Source organism: Alosa sapidissima, chromosome 20, assembly GCF_018492685.1.
Source record: "Alosa sapidissima isolate fAloSap1 chromosome 20, fAloSap1.pri, whole genome shotgun sequence".
Taxonomy (NCBI): Eukaryota; Metazoa; Chordata; class Actinopteri; order Clupeiformes; family Clupeidae; genus Alosa; species Alosa sapidissima.
In genome coordinates, this window is record NC_055976.1 from 10884629 (window position 1) to 10907230 (window position 22602).

Consider the following 22602-nt stretch of genomic DNA (forward strand, 5'->3'; position numbering starts at 1 on the left):
AATCCTTGTATGCAAAGGTTAAATCCTGACGTGTGTATGAATTCAGCTGCCTGCCTCTGATTGTGACTCCCCTCCCCCGTTTCCATCTCTCTGCCAAGGCAGAAGCAGATGGGTCCCCTCCCCCTTCCAAGCTGGCGGTGCTTGCTCTATGGTTCTCCAACCTTCGCACCAGACAGGCCATACACTCATCATTTGTTGAGACTTTTTTTTCCTTCCTTACAAACAGTATATTATTGACTTGTGGAGAGCTACTCAAAAGCGAGCTATCTGTTGGAGACAGGCCCTGTAAAGAGGATTGATTCTATTTATTACTACATTTTGTTGTGTTAAAGGTTACCTGTCACTTTACATAACCTGACTGCCATATTGGAGAACCAATCATGTTGGAAAAAGGGTTTCAAGAAGAGTACTGAATATTTGTCCACTGACATACTTTAACTGACAACTCAGACAAAATGTTTAGTCAGCATTTTAAACACAAACCAAATTACATAAACAACGGAAGAACAAAGGTAAATGTCAACACATTTTATTAGCACAGAGCAATCGCACAAATTTTCTTTGAATGCACAACACTGTTAATTCAGTGACAAGAACAAGACACCTTGGAACATTTTTTGAGCTGATGAGAGATGAGCGATTAAACTGGTCTTACCATCCAATTCACTTACTATACAATTTGAAGAAAACCATGGCGGGACGAAGCACGTAAGCAAAACAGCGGCAACACGACTCGAAACTGGCCGCTCGTTTAGTGAGACAGAGTTCATGTTTTCACGCTAGTACGCAAGAGCCTTTGAAGCACACCATTATCCGATCATAAATAAAATGGCCAATATGATGTTAAAAAAAAAAAAAAATTCAAAACAAATAACCAATGACAAAGCAGAATATAAAATCAAGACTGTTTAGAAATACTTACCTGGGCCTTCCCCTGGTGAAAATGACAACGATTCATAGTGATTTGGGGCAGTAGGCTATGGTGGCCACTCATGCTTATTTTCTCAAATGCGGTGCTTGACTGCGACTCCTCTTAAGAGAATCCGGCCCACGCAGCGCCCCCTGGCTGCCCCCGAAATGCCCCCCAGTAGGACACTGGGGGCATTTCGTATTTCACATTGACACACGAATCCACAGTAACAAAATATCTTGCTGAACTTGGCATTTGGTAAATATAATTTTCCATCTAAGTACATTTCTCCCCAACTAATCACCCAAGACAGCAAATAAACAAATAAATCATTCCACTTCACCTTGAAAAAGTGAGGGATTGCAGAAAAAAAAAAAATGCTGCAAACTATAGAGTTAAAGCTGATTTGAAAATGTTCTTGTACTGATTATAAGCTGTCTTAGGCGAAGAATAGTCCCTTTTGCTCTGACCCTTCTTTCAAAAAGAAAAGAGACAGAAAACAAACAATAACAAAAAAAAAAAATTGTCTAACAAAATTTGCCTCCGTTTGCCTTGGGTGGTCCATGTCACTATCCCCCCACACACACACACACACACACCCCTCTCTCACACACACACACACGCATATACACACACACACACACAACAAGGAGCATTACCAGACTGATTGTGTCGTTAGCTTCGGGAGGGTATGAGGCATGTGGGGTTCAACTCTCCTCACTGCCTTATGGTGGGCCAAGGGGATTCATCGGTGTGTGGGATGTGGCGCATGTTAAAGGACCTGATTTCATTCAGAGGTGGTGGTGTGTGTGAGAGTATGTCTCAGTTCCACCTACAGGCTCCATAGAGTCCCTGGGAAGATGGGAGGGGGTGGGGGGGTGCAGAAGGGAGGAGGTCTGAGCGCATGGTTTTTCAGGGGGTGCATTAGCGCTTTAGCACTGGGGGGGTGGGGAAGGGACGGGACTGGGCTGGTGGTGGGGCTAGCTCAGGCGGTCTCCGACGCCTCGATGGGCTGCGACGTCACCATGTGCTCGGGTTTGTTCCCGATGCTGTGGTGCTCCCACATCTGCAGGTAGAGCTTCTCCAGGTCTATGGTGTACTGCTTGGTGTTGAACAGCGGGCTGCACACTCGCTGCTTCCATACGCGGCCACGCACCTTCTTCAGGCTGGGGTGGGAGAGAGAGAGAGGGCGGTTTAACAGGGGAAGAAAGCAATAAAGCCAACTCGACAAAGAGCATTTTGGCTTAAAATGTCGTCATGTCTTGGATGTGCAGACTTTTTCTAGTGTCATGACCCAAAGCAAACAACAACATATAAATCACTTTCATCCTACTAGTCTGAACATTACGGATATGAAAATCCAACCATCCACACACTGAGACAATTAGAGGTACTCACTATTCCATGTCTGTGCCCAGTTTTACGGCCACGTCCTCGTACTCCTGTCGACTCTGAGCGATGAGCTCTAGGCAGCCCAGACAGGTGAGCTGGGAAGCAGCCACGCGCGACGCAAGAGTCTCTCCTGAAACATGAAGACGACAGCTCAATGTGAGGATACACTTATTCCACTCTGCTCACACATATTTCAACACCCCCCCCCCCCCGATCTTATTTCTTATAAACATTAGCAATCAAAACACTGTAATGCCCAGGTAATGGAAACCCTGAAACATATACACAGCTTAATACAGATAGACCTCTGAAATTTGCCTACCTAAAAAGAACCAAAAGCTGCCATCTTTGCCCATATAAGGAGGAGATCCGGATCTCCTTATGTGGCCAAAGATGGCAGATTTGGAACCTTTTGTAGGCGAACTTCAGAGGTCTATTACATAACAATCTCTATTGCCACAGTGATGCCACTGACCAGGCATGGTGACCATGGGGGTGCCGGCCCACAGCACGTCCATGCCGGTGGTGTGTCCGTTGCAGAGGGGCGTGTCCAAGCAGACGTCGGCCAGCTGCCCACGCCTGACGTGCTCCTCCTTGGGTGCCACGGGCGAGAAGATGATGCGTGCGGCCGGCAGGCCCATGTTCTGGGCGTACTGCTGGATGTTGGGCTCGCCAACCGCAGGGAAGCGCAGCAGCCACAGGACACTGTTGGGCACGCGCTTCAGGATCTACGGAGGAGAGCAGGGCAGAGGGGACGACAGGGAAGAGACAAGAAAAAAGTATAGGAGGAAAGCACAAGACAATACAACATTAAGCATTTACAAAAACAAAAACAAATGTGGATACAAAAAAATTTGATGACAGAGAAAAATCAGTAATGGACACTCACATTGGCCCACATCTGCAGGGTCGGTGGGTCAATCTTGTAGAGCTGGTTGAAGTTGCAGTAGACGATCGAGTCTTCCGGAAGGCCGTACTGGGAGCGTGTCGTCACGGTGATGGTGCGTGGCACCTCCTCTCCAGTGGCTGCCTTGTTGTTGATCTGAACAGAAGCGAGCCAAAAGCAGAGAAATTAGCATGAAGGCTGGAGCAAGAGAGGAACATCAGCAAATGCTTGCTTTACAAAGGGACAAAAAAAAAAAAAAAAGCAACAAAACTAGCAATTCAATGTCCATTTCACTAGTGCCACCCCAGTGCCGGGTCTTGCGTCCTGTTGTGCCCATTATGTCACCCTTTGACCAAACACACGTTCATCACACCACCAGTCAGATGGGGCCGTAATTTGCCGAATGTGTTTTTATCCACATCCAGTTGATGTGACACATCTGCCCCTTTAACCCCAGAAGCCCTCACAGTGCTGTACCTGCAGCACTACAGTGCCATTCACCACCATCTCCTCCACTGCTGAGGCCTGCAAAGAGCAACAGGGCCGTGTGAAGGGGGGCCTGGAGAGGCAGCCACCTCGCCCCCAGTAGAGGAACTTGCCCCCACATTAAGGTGAGGATGGTAGGGTTAAAGTGGGCAGGACCACAGTTCATGACCATCACTCAAACTCAAACAACTAACAGAGCCTCTCAAGTCCACCCCCTCCCCTGAAATGTCCCTGAACGGTCACACAGATGCAGGATCCGCAGACTACTTAGTGTGCTTTACACCCTGAGGAAAGAGACAAGTGTGTGTGCGTTTGTGTGTTTGTGTGGGGAGGGGGGGGGTTACCTGTGTAGTGGCCAGGCCATTGCTGACGGTGAAGCCGTTGATAGTGACTTGGATCTGTCCCTGGTTGATCATGTTGATGATTGCCTCGGCTGCGGTGTTCATGGGGATAACTGGCATAGAGATGGCAGCGTTGTTGTCTGTGGTTTCCTGGCCATCACACTCCATCTGCTGGGACGATGGCCATAAGTACATTTATGGTGAGAAAATACCGTTTGCAATTAAAGTTTCTAAATTCTTCTGAGAACACCACTACCACTGATCAAAATTCAAGAAGCCGTTCATTAATTACAAAACCACTTCCTTCACACTTTATATTTTAGATTTGCTTTCAATGTTAAATATTAACCCTTACTTTTAAGTAATGCACACAACAATGTATGGCTTATTTGTAATGGTTATGGATACGCTTTTGTCCAAAGCGACATTGTTTTGTATTTGTATATAATATTTACATTTAACAGGGAACAAATTAAGATGTTGGTCAAACGAGAATAGCAATACATAATAGTAATAGTAATGCATAGCTTTGTTCTAGTTATCTAGTCATGATGAGAAAGCTCAAGTTGAACTGAGAGAGGATTGTTTCTCAAACCTTGACTACTTTGACATCAGGCAGACTGTCCAGGAAGGCCTTCAGATCAATGCCGTTCAGCACAATGCGGTTGTCGAAGATGTGACCATTGGACTTGAAGTCAATAACAGCCTTTTTCTACATTGACAAAAAAGAAAGATTTTCAATTAAAAACCACCGAAAGCTTTGTGCAACCATCATCATTTATCTTCATCTTATGGTTAATCAGAAACATGTCTGAAAGTATAGATATATGCGTTGAATGTATGCATGTTTTGCTGTGTGCAGTGCATATCTGTGCATATGTGTGTGTGTGTGTGTGTGTGTGTGTGTGTGTGTGTGTGTGTGTGTGTCTGTGCACCTGAATTCTTACCTTGAGGTGTGGGAACATGTTGGCGTGGTCGCCGATGAAGAAGGTGTTGGGCATGTAGGCCAGCTTCTCCGAGTACTGCTCAGCCACCTCCAGTGGAGAAGTGTCCTTGTCTGTGACGATGTAGTCCATGAAGGGGGCGCCGCTGGTGCCAGGGTAGCCCAGCCACATGGCCTATGGGAGGGGAGAGGAAGGTTAAAGCTCTGACTCCGTACCAGCACAAATATGTGCTGAGAACGCTCCCAGCAGCATCTAATCTTCTTTGCTTGAGGGAAGTGGATTAGACTCAGTGGATGGAATCGCAAGCAGATGTATATATTCTTGAGCCAAAGTTTTATGAATGTGCATTGAATGTGTGACTGAGCTGAATGGAAACCCAGCTAATGAACTAAAGTAATTGTTATGAACTCCAATGTTTTTATTTATTGCAAATTCTAGAATGACAGAAAAAAAAACTACTCTTCAAAGGGCTATGAGTGATGTACGGGTCAGTCACTGTTAACACCGGAATCTAGGAGCACTACAGAGGACCAATTTCTCAAGCCTCGAAAAGGCAGTCAGAGGTGACTATGCAGGACACACACAAATACACACACACACACACACACACACACACACACACCTGGATGGGAGCTGGGCGCAGGGCGAAGAGCTCGTTACGGGCTCCTTTGGTGTAGCCATTCATGTTGACGAGGATGTGGATTCCATCCTGGTGGATGCGGTCAGCTGCTTTTCCATTGCATGGAATCTGAAGGGAAACAAGAGGAAGATTTGCCTGAGGAGCAAGCAATGTGTGAGCGAGACAAACGAAACTGTGGGAGTGTACAGCTGACACGGACGTGGCGATCTTTATGTTTTGCGTGACCGTACACTACACATCCACAACAAGTTGTCAATGTGTGAGATTGACAGTGTATTTGTACATATGTGTGTGTGCGCGCGCGCGCGCGCGCGCGCTTGTGCTAAAGGTGTACCTGGGAGAGGTCTGTGAAGTGGTTGGTCTCGGCCATAACTTTGACTCTGAAGTTAGTGCTGTCATCAGGGCTCAGGGCATAGCAGAAGACCTGCAAACAAGACAACACACAGTTAACACCAGAAAACACACAGGTGTGCTTTGATAATGAACCTTCAAAAAAGCAGTGTTAGCAATGCAAATAATCAAATAATAGCCAAATAACACTGTGGGTTATTCACACAATATTTTAAACTATCCGTATGCACAACCCTACACAAGACTTTATTTTACCCGTGTGCAAAACCTACAAAATCATTGTGCTACTTGTAGTACATATTTGGTCACTAGGCGCAATAAAATACCAGTTTCATAGAGCTGTACTGTGATACATGAGTGAACACAGTCCCCAGTCACAAACTGCAGGCCTCACCTCAAACTTCTCAGGGTTGTGCATGCCGGGGATGGACTGCATGAGGTGAGAGGTGGGGTGGTTGCCGAAGTCAGAGCTGACGTAGCCCAGTCTCAGGCGGCCGTTGCTGGCCTTCAGGTCCTTGGGGTGCTCGTAGGGTGGCTTGTGCAGAGCATTAATCTACAAAGACGCCGAGAGACAAGAGAGGAAGGGCTGAGAGCTGGACAGAAAAGTGTTCATGGTACACTTGGGTGTACCCACCCATGGTTCATGGGTTCATGGGAATCACAGTCACTCACCAGACAGGTATTTTTCTTGTTTAATTTTTAAAAATTTGGGCTTTTGCCTTTATATCAACTACTGCAGTGCCCGTTCAAACATGCTATTCCTTTAGAAACCCCATAGCCCAAATACATGCCCGCAGGTAGGCCTGCTTTAAAAAAGGAAGGCAGCTAGAATGATGCTTTTCCCTAAGCATTCAATAATGAATACTGAATATAATAAATGTGCAGTGAGCAGAGTTTAAGCATGGCTGCATGTGATATTTTTTACAGATTTTGAGTTAAGGCTATACTTGTTGAAAAACAATATCTGGTAGCCTACTCGTTGTCTGTAGTTGATCAAAATGACTAAAGCTAAAGTCTAAAGCTTTGAGTTAAGGCTATATGGTTAGCCTGTTGAATAACTTGATGACTAGTGTGCGAGAGGGGAGGGGTAATGGCCAGCGGCTAGAGCGGCAAAAGCCAATGTGTGCTTCATTTACCGATATATTTAACAGTGTGTTTTGCATTTCTTATACCAACGTCAAACTTGGCACTGCACTTACTCGTCCCCGTAGCAAGACACCTGCCAAGTTTGAAATCAATCGGACGAATGGTTCGACAGATATGTGACACACACAAACACGCACACACAGACAGACACAGACGTTCCTGTAATTTATAGATAGGTCAGTGGAGAGAGAGAGGAATTGAGTGGAAAGGAGAGATGGAGTGGGAACGGGACATGATGTAATCTGCATTTACCAACATTGATTTGAAGTACAGAACACATACACTGGTGTCCAAATGCGTTAACATTTCAGCTGTGACCTTAGCCTTGCTGGTGCCTGCCAGGGGAGCCTCGGGAACATGTGACGCCCCAGCAGCATAAACTCGAGCGCTAAATGCAACCGGAGCCCCTGGGGCGAGGTGCTACACTTCCTCAGAGCACCATCTGCCAAATGGAAAGGCAATCTCCTGATATCCTATGACCACTGGTACACTGGAGCGTCTCATTCCATCTTCCCAATATGGCAGGCACCATCTCTTCCCCTCAGCTGCTTGAGTTTAACTCACTAAGGAAAATGATTTTCATAGTCCAACAGAGCAGTTGAGGCAGTGTGTGTGTGTACCTTGTCGAGGCAGAGGTTGCCGTGACGTTCTGCGATGGCCTTGCGGAAGCCGTGCGATAGTGGGTAGAGCATGCTGTGGTGGGGGTGCACCGAGGGCAGCCGGTTCTTGTCCAGCTGGTCCGCCACGATGCTCACCAGCTTCTTCATGCGCTCATCGTAATCGGTCCAGTCACACACAATCTGTACACACACACAGAAAAGGTTAGTTTGAAAAAAACACAAGGCTACAGCCATTTTATATGATGGAGGCCATTATTTTAAAAGAGAAAATAAACTGGTTGGCTATTTTCTACCAGTACAGTGAAGAGGAAATGTAACAAAATAAGACAAGAACAAGAATTTCAAGATTGAACCATGGTGCTGAGAGACAGAGAGGGAAGTTAGCCAACAGCAGACCATTCCATGCTAAATCTGAATCCTCAAAATGGAATATTTTCATGACTATCAATTAATAACACAGAATGCTTATCTCATCAATTTTAAGAGATATCAATTGGCTTTCAGTTAGTAGCTGACGAAACCTCTAAGAAACAGCCAAAGAGCCATATCCAATTAGCAGTGAGCAGGTCTGACCTGCAGGCAGTGGGCCAGGTTGCAGTAGGCATCAGGGAAGTCAGGTTTCAGCTTCAGCGCCGTGCGGTACGACGCAATGGCCTCTGGGATGTTGCCAGAGTCCTGCACACAAACGAGGAGAAATGTGATCAATAAACAAATATAAACACTAGAAATGTGATCAATAAGCAAATATAAACACTAGAAAAGTGATCAATGAACAAACATAAAGACTCAGAGCACATCTTTACTCAACCCTAAATATCAGAAACTGGAACTCTACACAGTGAGTGTGGCAGATATGAAAGCAACCAGGCCTGACTGTGTGTGTGTGTGTGTGCGTGTGTGCGTGCATGTGAGTATGTGTGTGTGTGTGAATGTGTGTGTGTGTGTGTATATATGTGTGAATGTGTATGTGTGTGTGAATGCGCATGTGTGAATGCGTACAGTATGTGTGTGAATGTGTACAGTATGTGTGTGAATGCGTACAGTATGCATGTGAATGCGTACAGTATGCGCGTATGTGTGTCACCTTGTGGATGGAGGCCAGGTTGCTGTGTGCGTCAGCGAAGGCGGGGTTGATCTGGATGGCACGTGTGTAGCACTGCAGCGCTCCCTGCACGTCCTGCATCTCCTTCAGGGTGTTGCCCATGTTGGAGTAGGCATCCGCAAACGTGGGGCTGATCCTGGATCAGAAGGGACGGAATGCCGTTTTACACACACATTTTAAAAAAAGTCAAGAGTTCACAGAAATAATCAACCTCTATTAGGATGATTGCAAGGAGGTAGAAATATGTCCGTAGGTTATTTTGACAGTGGAAGGGTACATTGCATCTTCTTTCACAGGAGGAGGTGATGTGCTCAGTGTTGAAATGATGATGATGATGATGATGTGATAAGGTTACCTGATGGCCTCCTTGTAGTGCATCAGTGCCTCCTGCAGCTTACCCTGCTGCTGGAGCACACTGGCCAGGTTGGAGTGGGCTGCAGCAAACTCTGGGAACACCTGAACACACACACACACACACACAGTGTGTCACTACCACTGATACTGATTCCGATTCCATCTACCTCTTTTCATGACTACTCTTGTACCTAAAAACTGGAGCCAGGGTTTTGACCCTAATCTGTCACCAAGCTCCACTTATGGTATCAAATCATGTTCCCTTATGTTAGGCAGGATAAACTCTTCCGCCTAAGCTCATCATAAAATCAATTATTCCTAAGCTCATCGTTTGTCTCCAGGGATTTTCTAAAGAACTAGGCCATTTTGTTTATGTAACAAAAACCTCAAAGTAGTATTGGTTAACATATCTGCCAAAGAGAGGACCGGCCTGCATAGTGCGCCGCCATTTGGCAGTCAGGTGACCTATTTCCCCTTCAGGTCTCTCACCTCCAGGGCCTTCCTGTAGAGCTGCACTGCCTCCTCAATGTTGCCCTGCTCACGCTTGATGTTGGCCAGATTGTTGAGGGAATCAGCGTGGGTTGGGCATAAGCGCAAGGCTGTGTTGTAGCATTCCTCTGCTTCAGACACCTACAGAACACACACACACAACTTCATTATAACCAACATCTAAGGACCACTCTGTTTTGTTAAGACCTAAGCTCTTTAACTGTCCTAAAAAGAAAGTTAGGTAGGTTTAAGGTAAGAGTTAGGTAAGGTAGGTCTATGCATCTGGCAAGGCCACAAAACAATACCGATCAGTACCAAATGACAAAGTTGCTGCTAGGCCCAGTCATGGACAAACAAACACACACAAACAAACAACGAAGATGCTTACATTGCCCTTCTCTTTAAGAGCATTGGCCAGGTTGCAGTAGGCATCTGGGAAATGTGGCTGCAGCTCGATGGCCCTGCGGTAAGTGTCGATGGCCAGGTCGATCAGACCCTGCTCGTAGTACACACATGCCAGGTTGCCGTGGACCACCGCATGGTTGGGGCTCAGGCTGAGGGCCCGCAGGTAGCCAGCAACAGCTCTGGAGAGAGAGAATGTGTGAGAGAAAGAAAGAAAGAAAGAAAGAAAGAAAGAAAGAAAGAAAGAAAATAAGAGAGAGGAAGGGTGGGTTAAGGAGAATCCAGGTTGTTCAGCAATGCACATTCAGTGACTGGACTAATAATATTAACAACAGTATTAATAATAAAAATAATAATAATAAATAATCATCATCATCATCATCATCATCATCATCATCACATAAAGGGATTCAGTTCATTGTACCACCAAACCTTAATCTACTGTATTTTGGACAGCACCAGGAAATTAAAGACCTTACCTATCAAATATACGAGCCTCTTTCAAGACATTTCCCAAGTTAATGTAGGCATCCAAGAAGTTAGGATCAAGAGTTACAGCCTAGGGGGAAACAATATATTTTTTTAACATCGATTTCTGAAGTAAACAATAGGCATACGTGATAAGATTTGGGTCAATAATTGTTCACTGTCACACAACCGATAAACCTGCCCAGTATTCTTAATCATGAAAATGTCTGTGCCTTCTCACCTTCTCAAAGTGATGTATAGCCAACCAGATCTCTCCCTGGGCGTTGAACACACAGCCCAGGTTACTCCAAGCTACGGCAAAGTTGGGCTGGGTCTCAATAGCCTTCAGATAGCACGCCTTCAGAAAGAACAACCAGAGCCAGGGACAGGAGGAGAGGAGGAGGAGGAGGAGAAGAACGATAGAACAGAAGAGACAAGAGGAGGAGGGGAAGGAAAGATGGGAGGAGGAGGGGTAGTAGTAAAAATAAAATGAAAATAAAAAAAGATAAGAGTGAATAAAACCAAAAGAAATAAAGAAAAAAAGGGGAGGGGGGCAGAGAGGAACAGTGTTAGTGTTCGTCCCAGCTAAGGCAAAAGGTGAGCCTGCAGTGTGGGCCAGCTTGCGCAAGTGTGTTGTCTGCCGCGCGAAAGCTGCACGCTTGTGTCCCTGCGCTGCGCGGATCCGACCATCACACACGCCCCACCCCCACATTCCACAGTTAGGACCCCCTTGCTCACTGCACAGAGCAAATGCACACACACGTGTGTGCGTGTGTGTGTGCGTGTGTGAGACACACAGGAGGGTGCCCACTGGTTAAAAACTCAAAAACAGCCAAGGTTGTGTGAGAAACACAACTCGAGCCATTACAGCAAATTTATAATGTATAATTTAGCTGATATTAGAAAGCTTATCAAAGCCAAAACTGGCATGCTAGTTCATCTCTGATTAAGGCTGTTTAGGAGCGTTCTTATGTGGGCTCTTGTACTAAACCTTGAATGCGGGGGGTGAGAATGGGTGGAGGTCCCTGTAAAGCGAGCGCTGTGAGCCCAGTCCCCTCCCAGCCTGTAGGAGGGGTTAAAGGGCGTTGCTATGACGCTGGCGCGCAACGCTGGCGCGGCCGCACGCGCTTGGACCTGCTGCTGCGTCGGTCACCTGGCTGAGTGTCCCTCTCGCGTGCGCCAACACCGGCTCCCTGGGCCCGCCACATACCCCCAACACTGGTCGGCCAGATGACTCCCTGGCCCCCAAAACCAGACTGGCACACTCCACGACACCCCCACTCGCCTCAAGGTGCAAAAAATAAACCCACACACACCATGAGGAGCTAACTAACAAATGTGCACATGTGTGTGTGTGTGTGTGGCTAAGTGTATTTGGATCTTGGTTATCTAGGCTAGAGCTGGGTGGGCCTTTCAGGGTGCCAAGCTGGTGGGGGGAGGATGCTTTATCAGGCCAGGGGGGGCATGCTGCGGACAGGCCGGGTGGAGTGGAAGTGTGCAGAGGGTCGGGGAGGGGGGTTTTGGATGGAGGAGGGTGAGGGGGTGGGTTCTCGCTGGGACTTCACGGGGGCGAGGTTGGCGAGCGTGCGCGCGCCTCTGTGTGGCACCAGAGGGTCGCCGGCGCGGCCCATGCGCACTGCAGACCCACGGCGCGTGCTGCTGCACCGCTGCTTCGGCACACAACGCAGCGGCGGTGGCGGGAGCAGCTCCAACCAGCCCAGAAGAAAAAATACAAATCATAATCATACACCAAACAAACAAACAAACAAGGCAAAACAGATCAACAGGAGGAAATCATCAACAAGTAAGAGAGTTAGAGGGATTCTTACTTTTGCTTTTTTTTTGTGCTTAGCTCGTTTGGAGCTAAACTGCATCCAATCCATTTTTAAATTTTTGTTTTTTTTTCTCCCTTCTTATTTTTGTTACATTGTTCTCTTCAACAAGCTTCAGCAAGAGGGCCGATGTTACTTTGTTTTGCAAAGTTACTTATTTGTCCATTTACTTGTTTCTCCTTGTTATTAGTAAATGCTTTCTTCCAAAGTAAGCCACAAGACAGCAGAAGTCAGCCATTTTTTTTTGCGTGTTCTACTCTTTTCTCGCTTCTCTCTTTATCCTCTTAAGTTCTTTTCTCTTTAGTTCTTGCTTTTTTTTGCTGGCAGTTACAAACCCGTTACCATATTTTGGGACTGTGTCATGGGCAGCCGCTGCAGTGGGGGGAGGTGAGGGCTGTTGGTGGCCTACTGACGCTCCGGAGCACCACCCCTGAGCTGGAGGAAGAGGCCACCACACCTGAAACCTTCTAAATAACAATATCAGTCGTGGAAACCAAAAGAGACAAAATAAGAAGAAAAGATCGTTAGTAAAAGTTGACAATTTATTAACATTTTTTTGTGTTTTTTCTTTTCTTTTTTTAAATGGATGTACAAAAAAAAAAAAAAAAAACACACACACACGCACACACACACCAAAATAAATATATATATATATATTAAAAAAATATACAACTTGAAATGAAAATAAGCCATCCTAAGCTTAGTCCATATCTTATACTCATGCAAATACATTTAAAATGTCTGCGATAAGGGGGAGAAAAAGTTCGCAAAGGAAGGACTAGAGCAGGAGAGAAGAAAGGCTTTGGACTATATTTACTTAAATAACATAATTTATTTTAAAAATTATTGTTCCAATTGAAAGAAAATGAGGGAGGCCAACTGGCTTGGTCTTCCCCCCTTGACCTGATCACATTGCTTTGGGTATGTTCCCAAATCATTGCATAGTTAAAAGACAAAAAGGGGGGGAATATCAATCCATTCATTCTTCAAGCTCTTATCTGCAGGTTAATTTTACCTCATTGTTCCTTCTCTTTTTCTTTCAAAGGCAATACTTAAAAAAGAACAACTAATCATAATTGTACATACATTGTGATTCTTTATCCTGTCCTGCATTTCCTGAATCCTGGCCAATGGGAGAAGAGAGAAGCCTGGGGGGTGGGAGGGGTTTATGTTCTTTGTATTCTAGAAGCCTCCACAGCTCTGAAATAAAGAGGTCAATGCTTGTGGCGCGCAGGTGGGTTCTCTCTTTCTAGCCCAGCATCTGTCGCTTGCGGTGGAGCGCATAGTGGGAGTTACCTGCCTGGCACAGCCGAAGTGGGGAGGGCAAAACTTGTTTTTGAGGTGCTCAAATGCCAGTTAAATGACCAACCATTGTGTGCGGACACACAGATAGACCGACAAACAGCCAACTACGCTGCGCTGCCATAGGATTCTTAAGATATAGGCTGGTATTTATATCAAACTATGCTGTGACAATCCACTGGGTCGAAGACCGATTTGACCGAGTGGGTGACCCTCCCCAAGTGCGTGACAGAACGCTTGTGTGTGTGTACGGCTGAGGGGGTCAGGCAAGCAGCTCACTGCGCGCGCAACTCCACGTGACCTGAGCGGGCGCGCGGGGGAGGGGTGGGTGGGGCCGGAGGGTGGACGCTGGCCGCTCCCCTTCCTGCCTCGCCCCACGACCCCCTCCCCCTCTCAAACCAATAAGGTGGCATCCAACCCCACGGCGAGGGGCACGCACTGTGACCCCTCGCAGCACGTCCCCGTCCGCAATGTCACCGCAGGTGGACCCAACACAGGGGTGGCTCATGGGCGCTACAGCAAGCTAAGAGGGACAATTCTTCTCTCATTTCAAAACTGCGAGAAGCATAAATTCACTAAGTCATCAGGAGAGTAAGGCTTTTCATTCAGAATTTGTTTTGGTGGAATGGGTCTTTCTTCCCAATCGGAGCGGATTGTACGGGTGAATGGCAGACAGGGGGGCAAGTTGGAAGCCATCTTATTATTGGTGCATAGCAAATACCACTAACTCCGCCAGTCCATTGGTTCGGCAAAGACCGAGCCAGCTTTATTCCCTCCAAAGAACACTGCATCGCTGGCAGCCAGCTGAAATTTTGGTAAGAGGAGAGGTCTGCATAGAAGCCTAAACGGCAGGAGTACAGCCTTTCTTCCTGAGGAGAGGACCTGATAGAGGTCAGGATGGGGTAAAAGCACAAGGCTTTGAGGGTGGGGGTTGGGGTAAGGATGGGTTCTAGGATGGGGATGAGAGCATGAAGATGTCACTACCCTATCATGTATATATAAATATATATTTTTTTAAATTGAGGAAGGTATTTATAAAAAGAATATCAATAAAAAATGTGCAAAACTACTCGTCTTCAAAAAAAATATTGATTTAAAAAAAAAAAAAAAGTTTATCTTTAATAAGAGATATAAAAAAATCCCTAATATTCTAGTCTTCATCTGCATGAATCTCCAAGCCAGGATTTACTGGGCCGTTTCTCACACGATTCTGTTCTGAGATTGGCACTGGCTGGTGGCCTGGCTCTGGACGCTGTTGCAAACGTCAGGGGGCTTCATCTGGTCAAGCAGTGAACCAGGGTGTAGAGGGGGTGGGGAGTTACTAACAGAGCCAGGGGGGTGGGGGGCGGGGGGAAGAGATAGTGCCCCCTGCCAAAAAAAAAATAATAATAATAATACAAAAACTCCAGATGGAGGGCTGTGGGGGTTCAAAAAGGGAGGTGGGAGGATAGGGGAAGTTGGTAGAAAAAAAATCCTGTCTTTAAAAAAATAAATAAAAAAAAGTAACTAAGGGAAATAATAAAGAAATAAAAAAGGGAAATGAACGGAGAAAGCTTGATGCCATCAAGCAGGATGGACCCGATGAAACATACCTTAGCCTCCTCCAAACGGCCAAGAGCCTTCAGCAGGTTACCAAGGTCACTGCGCACACAATAAAGGTCCTACAAACACACAAACAAAAACAGCGGTCAAAAACAAACTGAACGCAGCCGACATCTACGTGCAATAAACCTGACAAGCATGTGTCTTAATTGAAGACTGGTTTGAGTGTGTGTCTGTACACACGCAGCCATAATTGTTGATCCTTTTCTATTCCAGGACAATGTATGTGAGAATAAATGTCTGCGTTATATCTGCCTGTATTAAGGATTTATGTGCGCGTGTGTGTATCCAGAAATATTCTCTTAGCAACATCAGCCATAGTGTTACACTGCTATGTTGACACAGAGAGCTGCGAGAGTGTTAAGTGGTGGGTGTGTGTGTGTAGTATACATACATGTAAATCTCAATGCAAACACTCACAGGGTTGTACTGCAAGGCAGAGACGTAGGCCTGCACGGCCCCCTCCATGTCTCCAGCGGCGACCAGGGCGGCTGCCAGGTTGATGTAGCCATCGATGAAGTCGGGTTTGAGGCGCAGCGCGTGCCGGTAGTGCTCGATTGCCTCCTGGAGCTGCCCGCGCTCCTTGTACACGTTGCCCAGGTTGGAGTAGGCCTCCGCCAGCATCGGGTTCTGCTTGATGGCTAAGGTGCTGAAGTGGGCCGATCTGTAGAGGAGGCGTGAGAGAGAGAGAGAGAGAGAGAGAGAGAGAGAGAGAGGGCAGAGATAGATGGAGAGAAGGAGAAAGGGAGCGACACATTCACAGACAGAGGTAGAAGGATATATGGAAAGGTGAAGAGAAAATGGAAAAGGCAGCAGAATGATAGACAGAAGTAGAGTGTAAGAGTGAGGGTATGACAAAGGTAAGGAAAGCATAAATAAATGGCAGAGGAAGAAAACATTTTAAGAGAGGTAAGAGATGAAAAGAAAAGTAAGTGGAGAGAAAGAGAGAGGGGAAGTGAGAAAGTGAGTGAGAAAGAAAGAAAGAAAGAAAGAAAGAAAGAAAGAAAGAATAGCATCAGATAAACCATAAGCAGTCGTAGGGGCAGTATCAGCTTATAAATGCATTCATTATTGCTAGCACTGGATATCCATATTTTTAGTAAAACATTTTACAGGGAAGAAGAAATTGTCAAGGACAAAAAAATGTACAGTGTAAAAACATTGTGCACCATGCTGTACATCAAATTCATATTCTTAGTCTTCAGTTACAGATACTGCAATAAATCATAAATGATTTTCTATAAATGCATTAAGTATGGTGGATAGGATTGCTGTATTGTGATCTCGTCGATTTACAAGTTACTGATTCCCGGCCTTAAACAGTAGGCAAAGGCACAACTAGGCAACTACAAGACAGAGCAGGGCTTAAAATTAATTTTTCAAAATGAGGGGGAATTCCCCCCTTAGGTTATTCATGTAGGGGGGGATTTACACTTCTTTGATACTTTTTTTTTTTAAAAAGTGTTCGATTTTGGTGCCCCCACCACCCTGACGTCATCAGTAATATATACTGCAGTGGGATCATTCCCAACAGTGGACATCCATCTGCTTGACTCTCTCCACACACACATAAACACACACTGAAAATGATGGCTTATGTGATATGTTTCTATTTCATATATTTTTAAATTCATATAGAGTGTATTTAGTTTATAATGTATTTTTTAACCCTTAGAACCCGATTGACGCAAAGTGCGTCAAAAAAAACACACCCTTTCTTCTCTGTTACATTGCTCCGGAACTAGATTGCCAGATTCAGGACAGTCTGCCCTACACACAAATGAAATGCATGTAGAGCTATGAGCTTGCTGTGGTGAGATACATGTCAAAATATAAGTATTTTTATAATACACTTTTTGTATTTTAATTCTTTAAAAATCTAAATAAAATCAATGCCAGTACATGAACTGAACGGCAGATCTGGATAGCCTAGACTCTGCTGAAAAAAACAATATATAATATATGTGTGTGTGGCACTTACAATGACCAGAATAAATCCTTATGAATAAAGGTAGGGAAAATGCCCTAAAAACAGCTTAGGGTTCTAAGGGTTAATGTATAGCATTTTACTGGTAATTACTAGTAGCTAAACCTATTTAGTAATTTGAATGCTTCATTTTGATGTTTAACCTATAACACTTAGGCATATCTTTAATGTGGTGTGTAGGTCTAATTGAGTGCACATTGGTGATGAGTAGGTGTAATTGAGTGCCTTTAAGAAAATACAGTAATTAGCCTCCCTTCAGCCTGACGGTTTTAGGCTAGTCGCTAGTGAATAAAAGTTGTGCATAGTGCATAAGGATATATGGATGCAAATCTATGTCATTAGATACAATAAATGTTCAAAAAACTAACAAGTCAAAGACAATCTTTCTGGGATCAAGTGTTGACATGACCTGAGCTAGCAGGATAGTTACCAAGGAGCTCTTTCCAGATGTAAAAGTTTGCCATGGTTGCGTAGCCTATTTGCGTAAGCGCGAAGTCTCTCTCTCTCTCTACTCAGTAGTTGATCCGTCCGGTCAATAGCACGCCATTCACGCCAGCATATTAACGTCATCAGACAGGCTGTAAAAGTGTATGCGGGAATTTCTCGCATTATGATGGCTAGAGTTGCGGGACTTGAACAAATTATGCGCAATACCCGTAATCCCGCAGTGAAATTTAAGCCCTGCAGAGGATGCATACACAAAACAAAAGGAGAAAGGGCAGTAAGGACTTAAAAATATGGGCGTTTGTTTAACCAATGGCCTCAATTGTGCCGTCTCTTTACTATCAAACCACTCCAACAAGTAGTAGTCTATCTGGGTGCCCTGTCAGCAGCCAGCCTAAGTACAGTTGTGATAACACTCCGATTTCAGCCTACCAAGCACAGGTGATGTGTATTCCCCCTCACCAACACAACACTAAATACACACCACAAACATGGAATAAGTTCATGTAGCTTATTACACCATTAGCCTACATCACTGTGCCAAAGTGGCTCAACAGTTAACAGGATTACAAAATCAAAAAGGTTAAGGGGTCAGGTTCTGAAGTTGAGATTAAAAGTCTTCATTGGCTCTTTATAGGCATGTTCGCCCCGAGGGTCTTTTTGCAGTTCCTAGGACCTTTAGAGAAACTACATTTAGCACATTCGCACTGCATGGAACTGGGGCCAATTGTAGTTCCTTAAACCGCAGTTCCTATAACTATTTTAGCTTCTATTTGGGGGTTTGGAACTTTTCCAAAGGAACCATTTGCATGTCGATTGAGTCAGACACAACAGCCAACTTAGTCAAGGCAGTCAAATGTCATTTTTAAAAACCATTCAACTTCTTCCCAAAACATGAATGTTGTTTCATTACTTTATGTTCATGCAATAAATGGGCTGCTACCATAATGTCACCTTGATGGTAATATACCTGAAAAAAGAAAAATTGCTGATTCATTTCCTGATATCACAAGGAGGGCAGTAGTTGAGTATTTTCCACTGAGGTAGGTCAGCTAACATATACTTGCAGCTTATTTTATTAGCCTCTGCCATGGTATGTCAATAAGCTTCAGTAGGTTTAATCACTATGCTATCTGTTTCATCAGTTCATGTTCTATAAGATGCTAGCCTAATGTCAATTTGATGGCAATGTAATCTGCCTGTAAAAAAATATTGATTTTATTCAACCTTGACAGACATGAGCAGGCTATATTTTCCACCATAGGCCACGTATGTTAACGTTGTTAACGCAGCTTTATTTTATTATCTGTCAGTTTACTTCAGTAGCCTTAAAGCAACGCTGTCTGTTCCATTGCTTTATGTTCAGTTAGCTGAAATGTTGTGCTAAGAACAGCCCAAACCCTGGGGTAGAAATGCTGGATGGATGCTGCATGTTTATTCCATGGGCAGGGCAAACACATGACCACATTCAAATTATCCACCTCGACAAACTCAACTCGGAACACACACACAGAGAATGTCAATATTCAAATCAACTTTCCCAAGTTGTACGGTCATAGAACAGAATCAAATGTAACTGGGTCTCTAACTATACAATTACTGTACATGATGTACACAGATCCATCACAAACTCCTCAGTTTCTTGTTCAAAGCCACATACTTTGAGAGATAAGCACATTAATTACATGTTAACACATCCACATCTGAGTTGCCGTTTAGATGATCCTCCCAGTCCCAAACCTGAAATTCTACCTAGCCCTCCAAGAATAGAATAACACAGATGGCCGACACAGCCCTGTACACAAACATGCCAGACCCCACAACTACAGCCTGGCATGACGTTGGTTTACACAGGTGACTCTAGCGCATAACAAGCAGCACACCTCCTCAGAAAACACACATGACACAGTCAGAAAAGATCTAGCACCTGGTAAGTGTATGCATGTGTGTAACAACCACCAGTGTAAAGGAGTCACACACAGAGCTAAAGGAGTGATACATTGGGGCAGAGCAAGAGACAGCTGCTGGTTTTCTATCCAACTCATTTGTTATATTACAAGCACTCGTGAAAATTCTGCAAGAGAAATAGTCAGCCTGTGCAAGTGTGCATCCGCTGTGCTGTGCCAATTAAAAATGGACACTCTCCACATGGAAAAGGAGGGGTGAATAGCTGTGGGTTCGAAACTAAGTGTTGTCCGGGCAACTTCACTGGAATATCAATTTAAGGTGAATTAATGTTTAACAGTCTGTCACGCTCTACCACATGCAAACTGGGGGATAATCCATCCCCACCAACAAGGCAATTTAATATTCAACATTAGACTATATGTGAATCTAAATTTGTATTTCCTTTTTGACTGGTCAAAATTTGCATGAAAACATTGGATGTAAACTCGGCTGACATGCAGGTGCCTAAAAGAGATCTCAATAATCAATACACACAATTTACTCTCATTATACACAACTGAGACAGAGCACAACGTCTCTCTATTGAGCACCCCAGGGACATCCCCTGTAGGGGAACCCTATCTATCGACCTATCCCTTGCTATGCCATTCCCTGGAGCTCACCTGTCAAGCCGGCGGCACTGGAAGTGGATGGATGAAAGCAGCAGCAGCACCCCGGTGTTGTCAGGTTCCTGCCGCCATAGCTGCATGCAGTGGCGCTCGGCGGCCTCAAAGTCCCCCGACTGGTACTCGCGATGGGCCAGCTCCGCCAACCCTTGGAAGGAAAGCATACGTTTGGTTGGTTCTGGAGCACCAACACAACCCGAGGAGGAGGGGGGCCCAGCGGGGGAAGGGAGGGGTGGGGAAGGGAGAACAACAATGTTAGAAGAAATGGAAATAATAGTTGAGAAATAAAACAAAAATATGGTATGTGAATCAATCAAATGAACAAGCAAAACCAATAAAACAGAAAAAAACACATAACCTAAAGAAAATGGATGCTGATGATGGTGTATTGATGAACTGGATGGTGTAGGCCTACATGAGAATGTTGCGAGGCAGCAAGATGTTTCGTGTGCGTCTCCGTCAAGACGCATTTTAATTCAAAGCGAATTCTTTTTCAAAAGCAGCAAATTGCTGCACGGGCCTAGGGATGCCACCATTCGAGAGGGTGAGCTCAGAATGGTGCCACATTTTTATTGCTACTTCAGTGTGTTAAAAGAAACATGAAGACGTGCAAAATCGGCCATTAATGCTTGCTTACACACACACACAAATGGTAACGTTATGCCTGCATAACGTTACGTAAACTTACACACAATGATCACTCTCTATCCTTTTCAAGGGACAGCGAATGACCCATAACATTTCAAGGGAGTGGGGTGGGGGTAAGGTAAAGCATAATTAATAGCATGCGGACAAAATTAGGAAAGTTCAGTGGGTATTGGTGGGAAGTGAATGCGAGAGAGAAAGATCTGGAAGGGAACGGGAAGGCTGTCAGCGTTTTCAAGAACATATTTCACTGCACGCGCCAGAAAACATGGCGAGACGACACTGGGGAATAATTGGACAGACACAATTATTTGTTAATACATGACAAAAAGGCGTATATCGTTGTAACGTACGCTTGTGACAGGATAAACAAATATTATGGACTAGAACAGTGAATTTGGCAAATTAGCTATCAAATAACGTTTGGATTCCACAGCTAACATTAACGTTACCTTCGAGGCCATGGTTGGCTAACGTTTAGTTGGCTATCTGCTACAGATGAGCCCGACTGATTTGGACTAGGTGGACATCAAGGCTAGCGAGCTAACAGCAAGTCAATAGCCAACGTTAGTTTGTAGCTAACGTTTCCTTGTGTCGCTGACACAAGTATTAGATAGTGCTGACACTAAATTAACATTAGCGTTACGTGCTATCAAGCCTAGAAGGGACTACAATGCAATATAACATGTGCACACCAAGCACACAGTGTGTTAACAAGCTAGCTTGCGAGGTAGCTCAGCTACATTAATGCTAAGTAGATTGCTAGAAAAATGTTTACCTGTGCTGTCGGCCACGTTTCCCACGGAGCTAGCCATCTCCCCTTCGGTCTTGGACTCTTGAACGGTGGTCGTCAGTGTTGCTTGTGTAGTTTACGTAATGTAAGCTAATGAAAATATTAAAAGGTCCGAGACCGTTGTTCAGCCCAAAATAAATTTGGTGCTAAACAAAACGCGCTAGCTACCACGGGATTTAATGTCACAACACTGTCCGACTAGCTCAGCTAGCAACAACGTTTAGATAATACCGTCTCAAAACGGCTGGTCTAAAAACTAAATTCATGCATGAAATGCAGAAATAGCATCAACACCTAAATATATCCACTTAAATCTGAAAGTATGTCATTTAAAGGTAGACGTTAATCCACCAATATTAGCAGTTAGCGCTCTGTCGTTATTGTAAACCTAACAAAGCGCCTGTTCTCCCCTGAAATGGCGGATCTGAAGGATGCACTCTCCAAAGAAAAGTAGTGCCCATAATCTCAGTCAAATAAAGATAGTCATTTGATATGTTGTTTAATTATTTCCACTGCGTCCCTGCAATTTTACACCAGTAATTATGCATATAGACAAGTGGTCAATTCAGTACTTTGACATATTATAGTACAGAGAAACGCAATTAATAGCGGATTTGGAGAACGAGGTCGTTCCACGGTCTCCTTTGATACCCGGCCTGGACATATCACTGCGCGAGGCATTGCGGTACATTTGATAAAGGCAGACTTGACCTCTGGGTCAAACTAAACCATGAAATATGCGTGAAGAAATCTTAACCGATGTGGCATTGCAGAGTTTACAGTGTATTTGTAAAAGAGAAATCCAATTTAGCAGCCACCACCAAAAAATAGGTGAGACACTGGAACATGCTTCTGCATTTTAAGGTTTACGTAGCATTATAATTTAATTTCAA

The 22602-nt window shown here is 44.8% G+C and overlaps 1 protein-coding gene across 10 annotated transcripts; it reads right to left on the minus strand.

Moving 5' to 3' along the window:
* Nucleotides 1-513: 513 nt before the first annotated feature.
* On the minus strand, nt 514-22130 carry ogt.1 (O-linked N-acetylglucosamine (GlcNAc) transferase, tandem duplicate 1). 10 transcript variants are annotated; one of them, XM_042075174.1, is made up of 22 exons: nt 21695-22130; nt 20269-20419; nt 15688-15931; nt 15258-15326; nt 10773-10889; nt 10543-10622; nt 10050-10245; nt 9662-9802; nt 9174-9274; nt 8801-8954; nt 8290-8391; nt 7717-7896; nt 6345-6503; nt 5934-6023; nt 5582-5707; nt 4963-5133; nt 4611-4727; nt 4019-4183; nt 3192-3344; nt 2778-3030; nt 2309-2432; nt 514-2076 (listed from the first exon to the last, which is right to left on the minus strand). In XM_042075174.1, exons 1-22 carry the CDS (start codon nt 21729-21731, stop codon nt 1896-1898), a joined length of 3111 nt encoding a protein of 1036 aa, XP_041931108.1. In that variant the 5' UTR covers nt 21732-22130; the 3' UTR covers nt 514-1895. The 10 variants fall into 10 exon arrangements, with proteins under 10 accessions (XP_041931108.1, XP_041931107.1, XP_041931106.1 ...); XM_042075173.1 differs by having other exon boundaries at nt 4019-4186; XM_042075172.1 differs by having other exon boundaries at nt 4019-4186; nt 5582-5734.
* Nucleotides 22131-22602: the final 472 nt, after the last annotated feature.

Coding starts and splice junctions, on each gene's coding strand:
- ogt.1 (XM_042075168.1), bottom strand. CDS start 21,731: ATGGCTAGCTCCGTGGGAAACGTGGCCGACAGCACAG. Junction 15,327..15,687: donor CTGCCTTGCAGTACAACCCT/GTGAGTGTTTGC, acceptor GTGTGTTTGTAG/GACCTTTATTGTGTGCGCAG. Junction 10,623..10,772: donor CTATACATCACTTTGAGAAG/GTGAGAAGGCAC, acceptor GTTTCCCCCTAG/GCTGTAACTCTTGATCCTAA.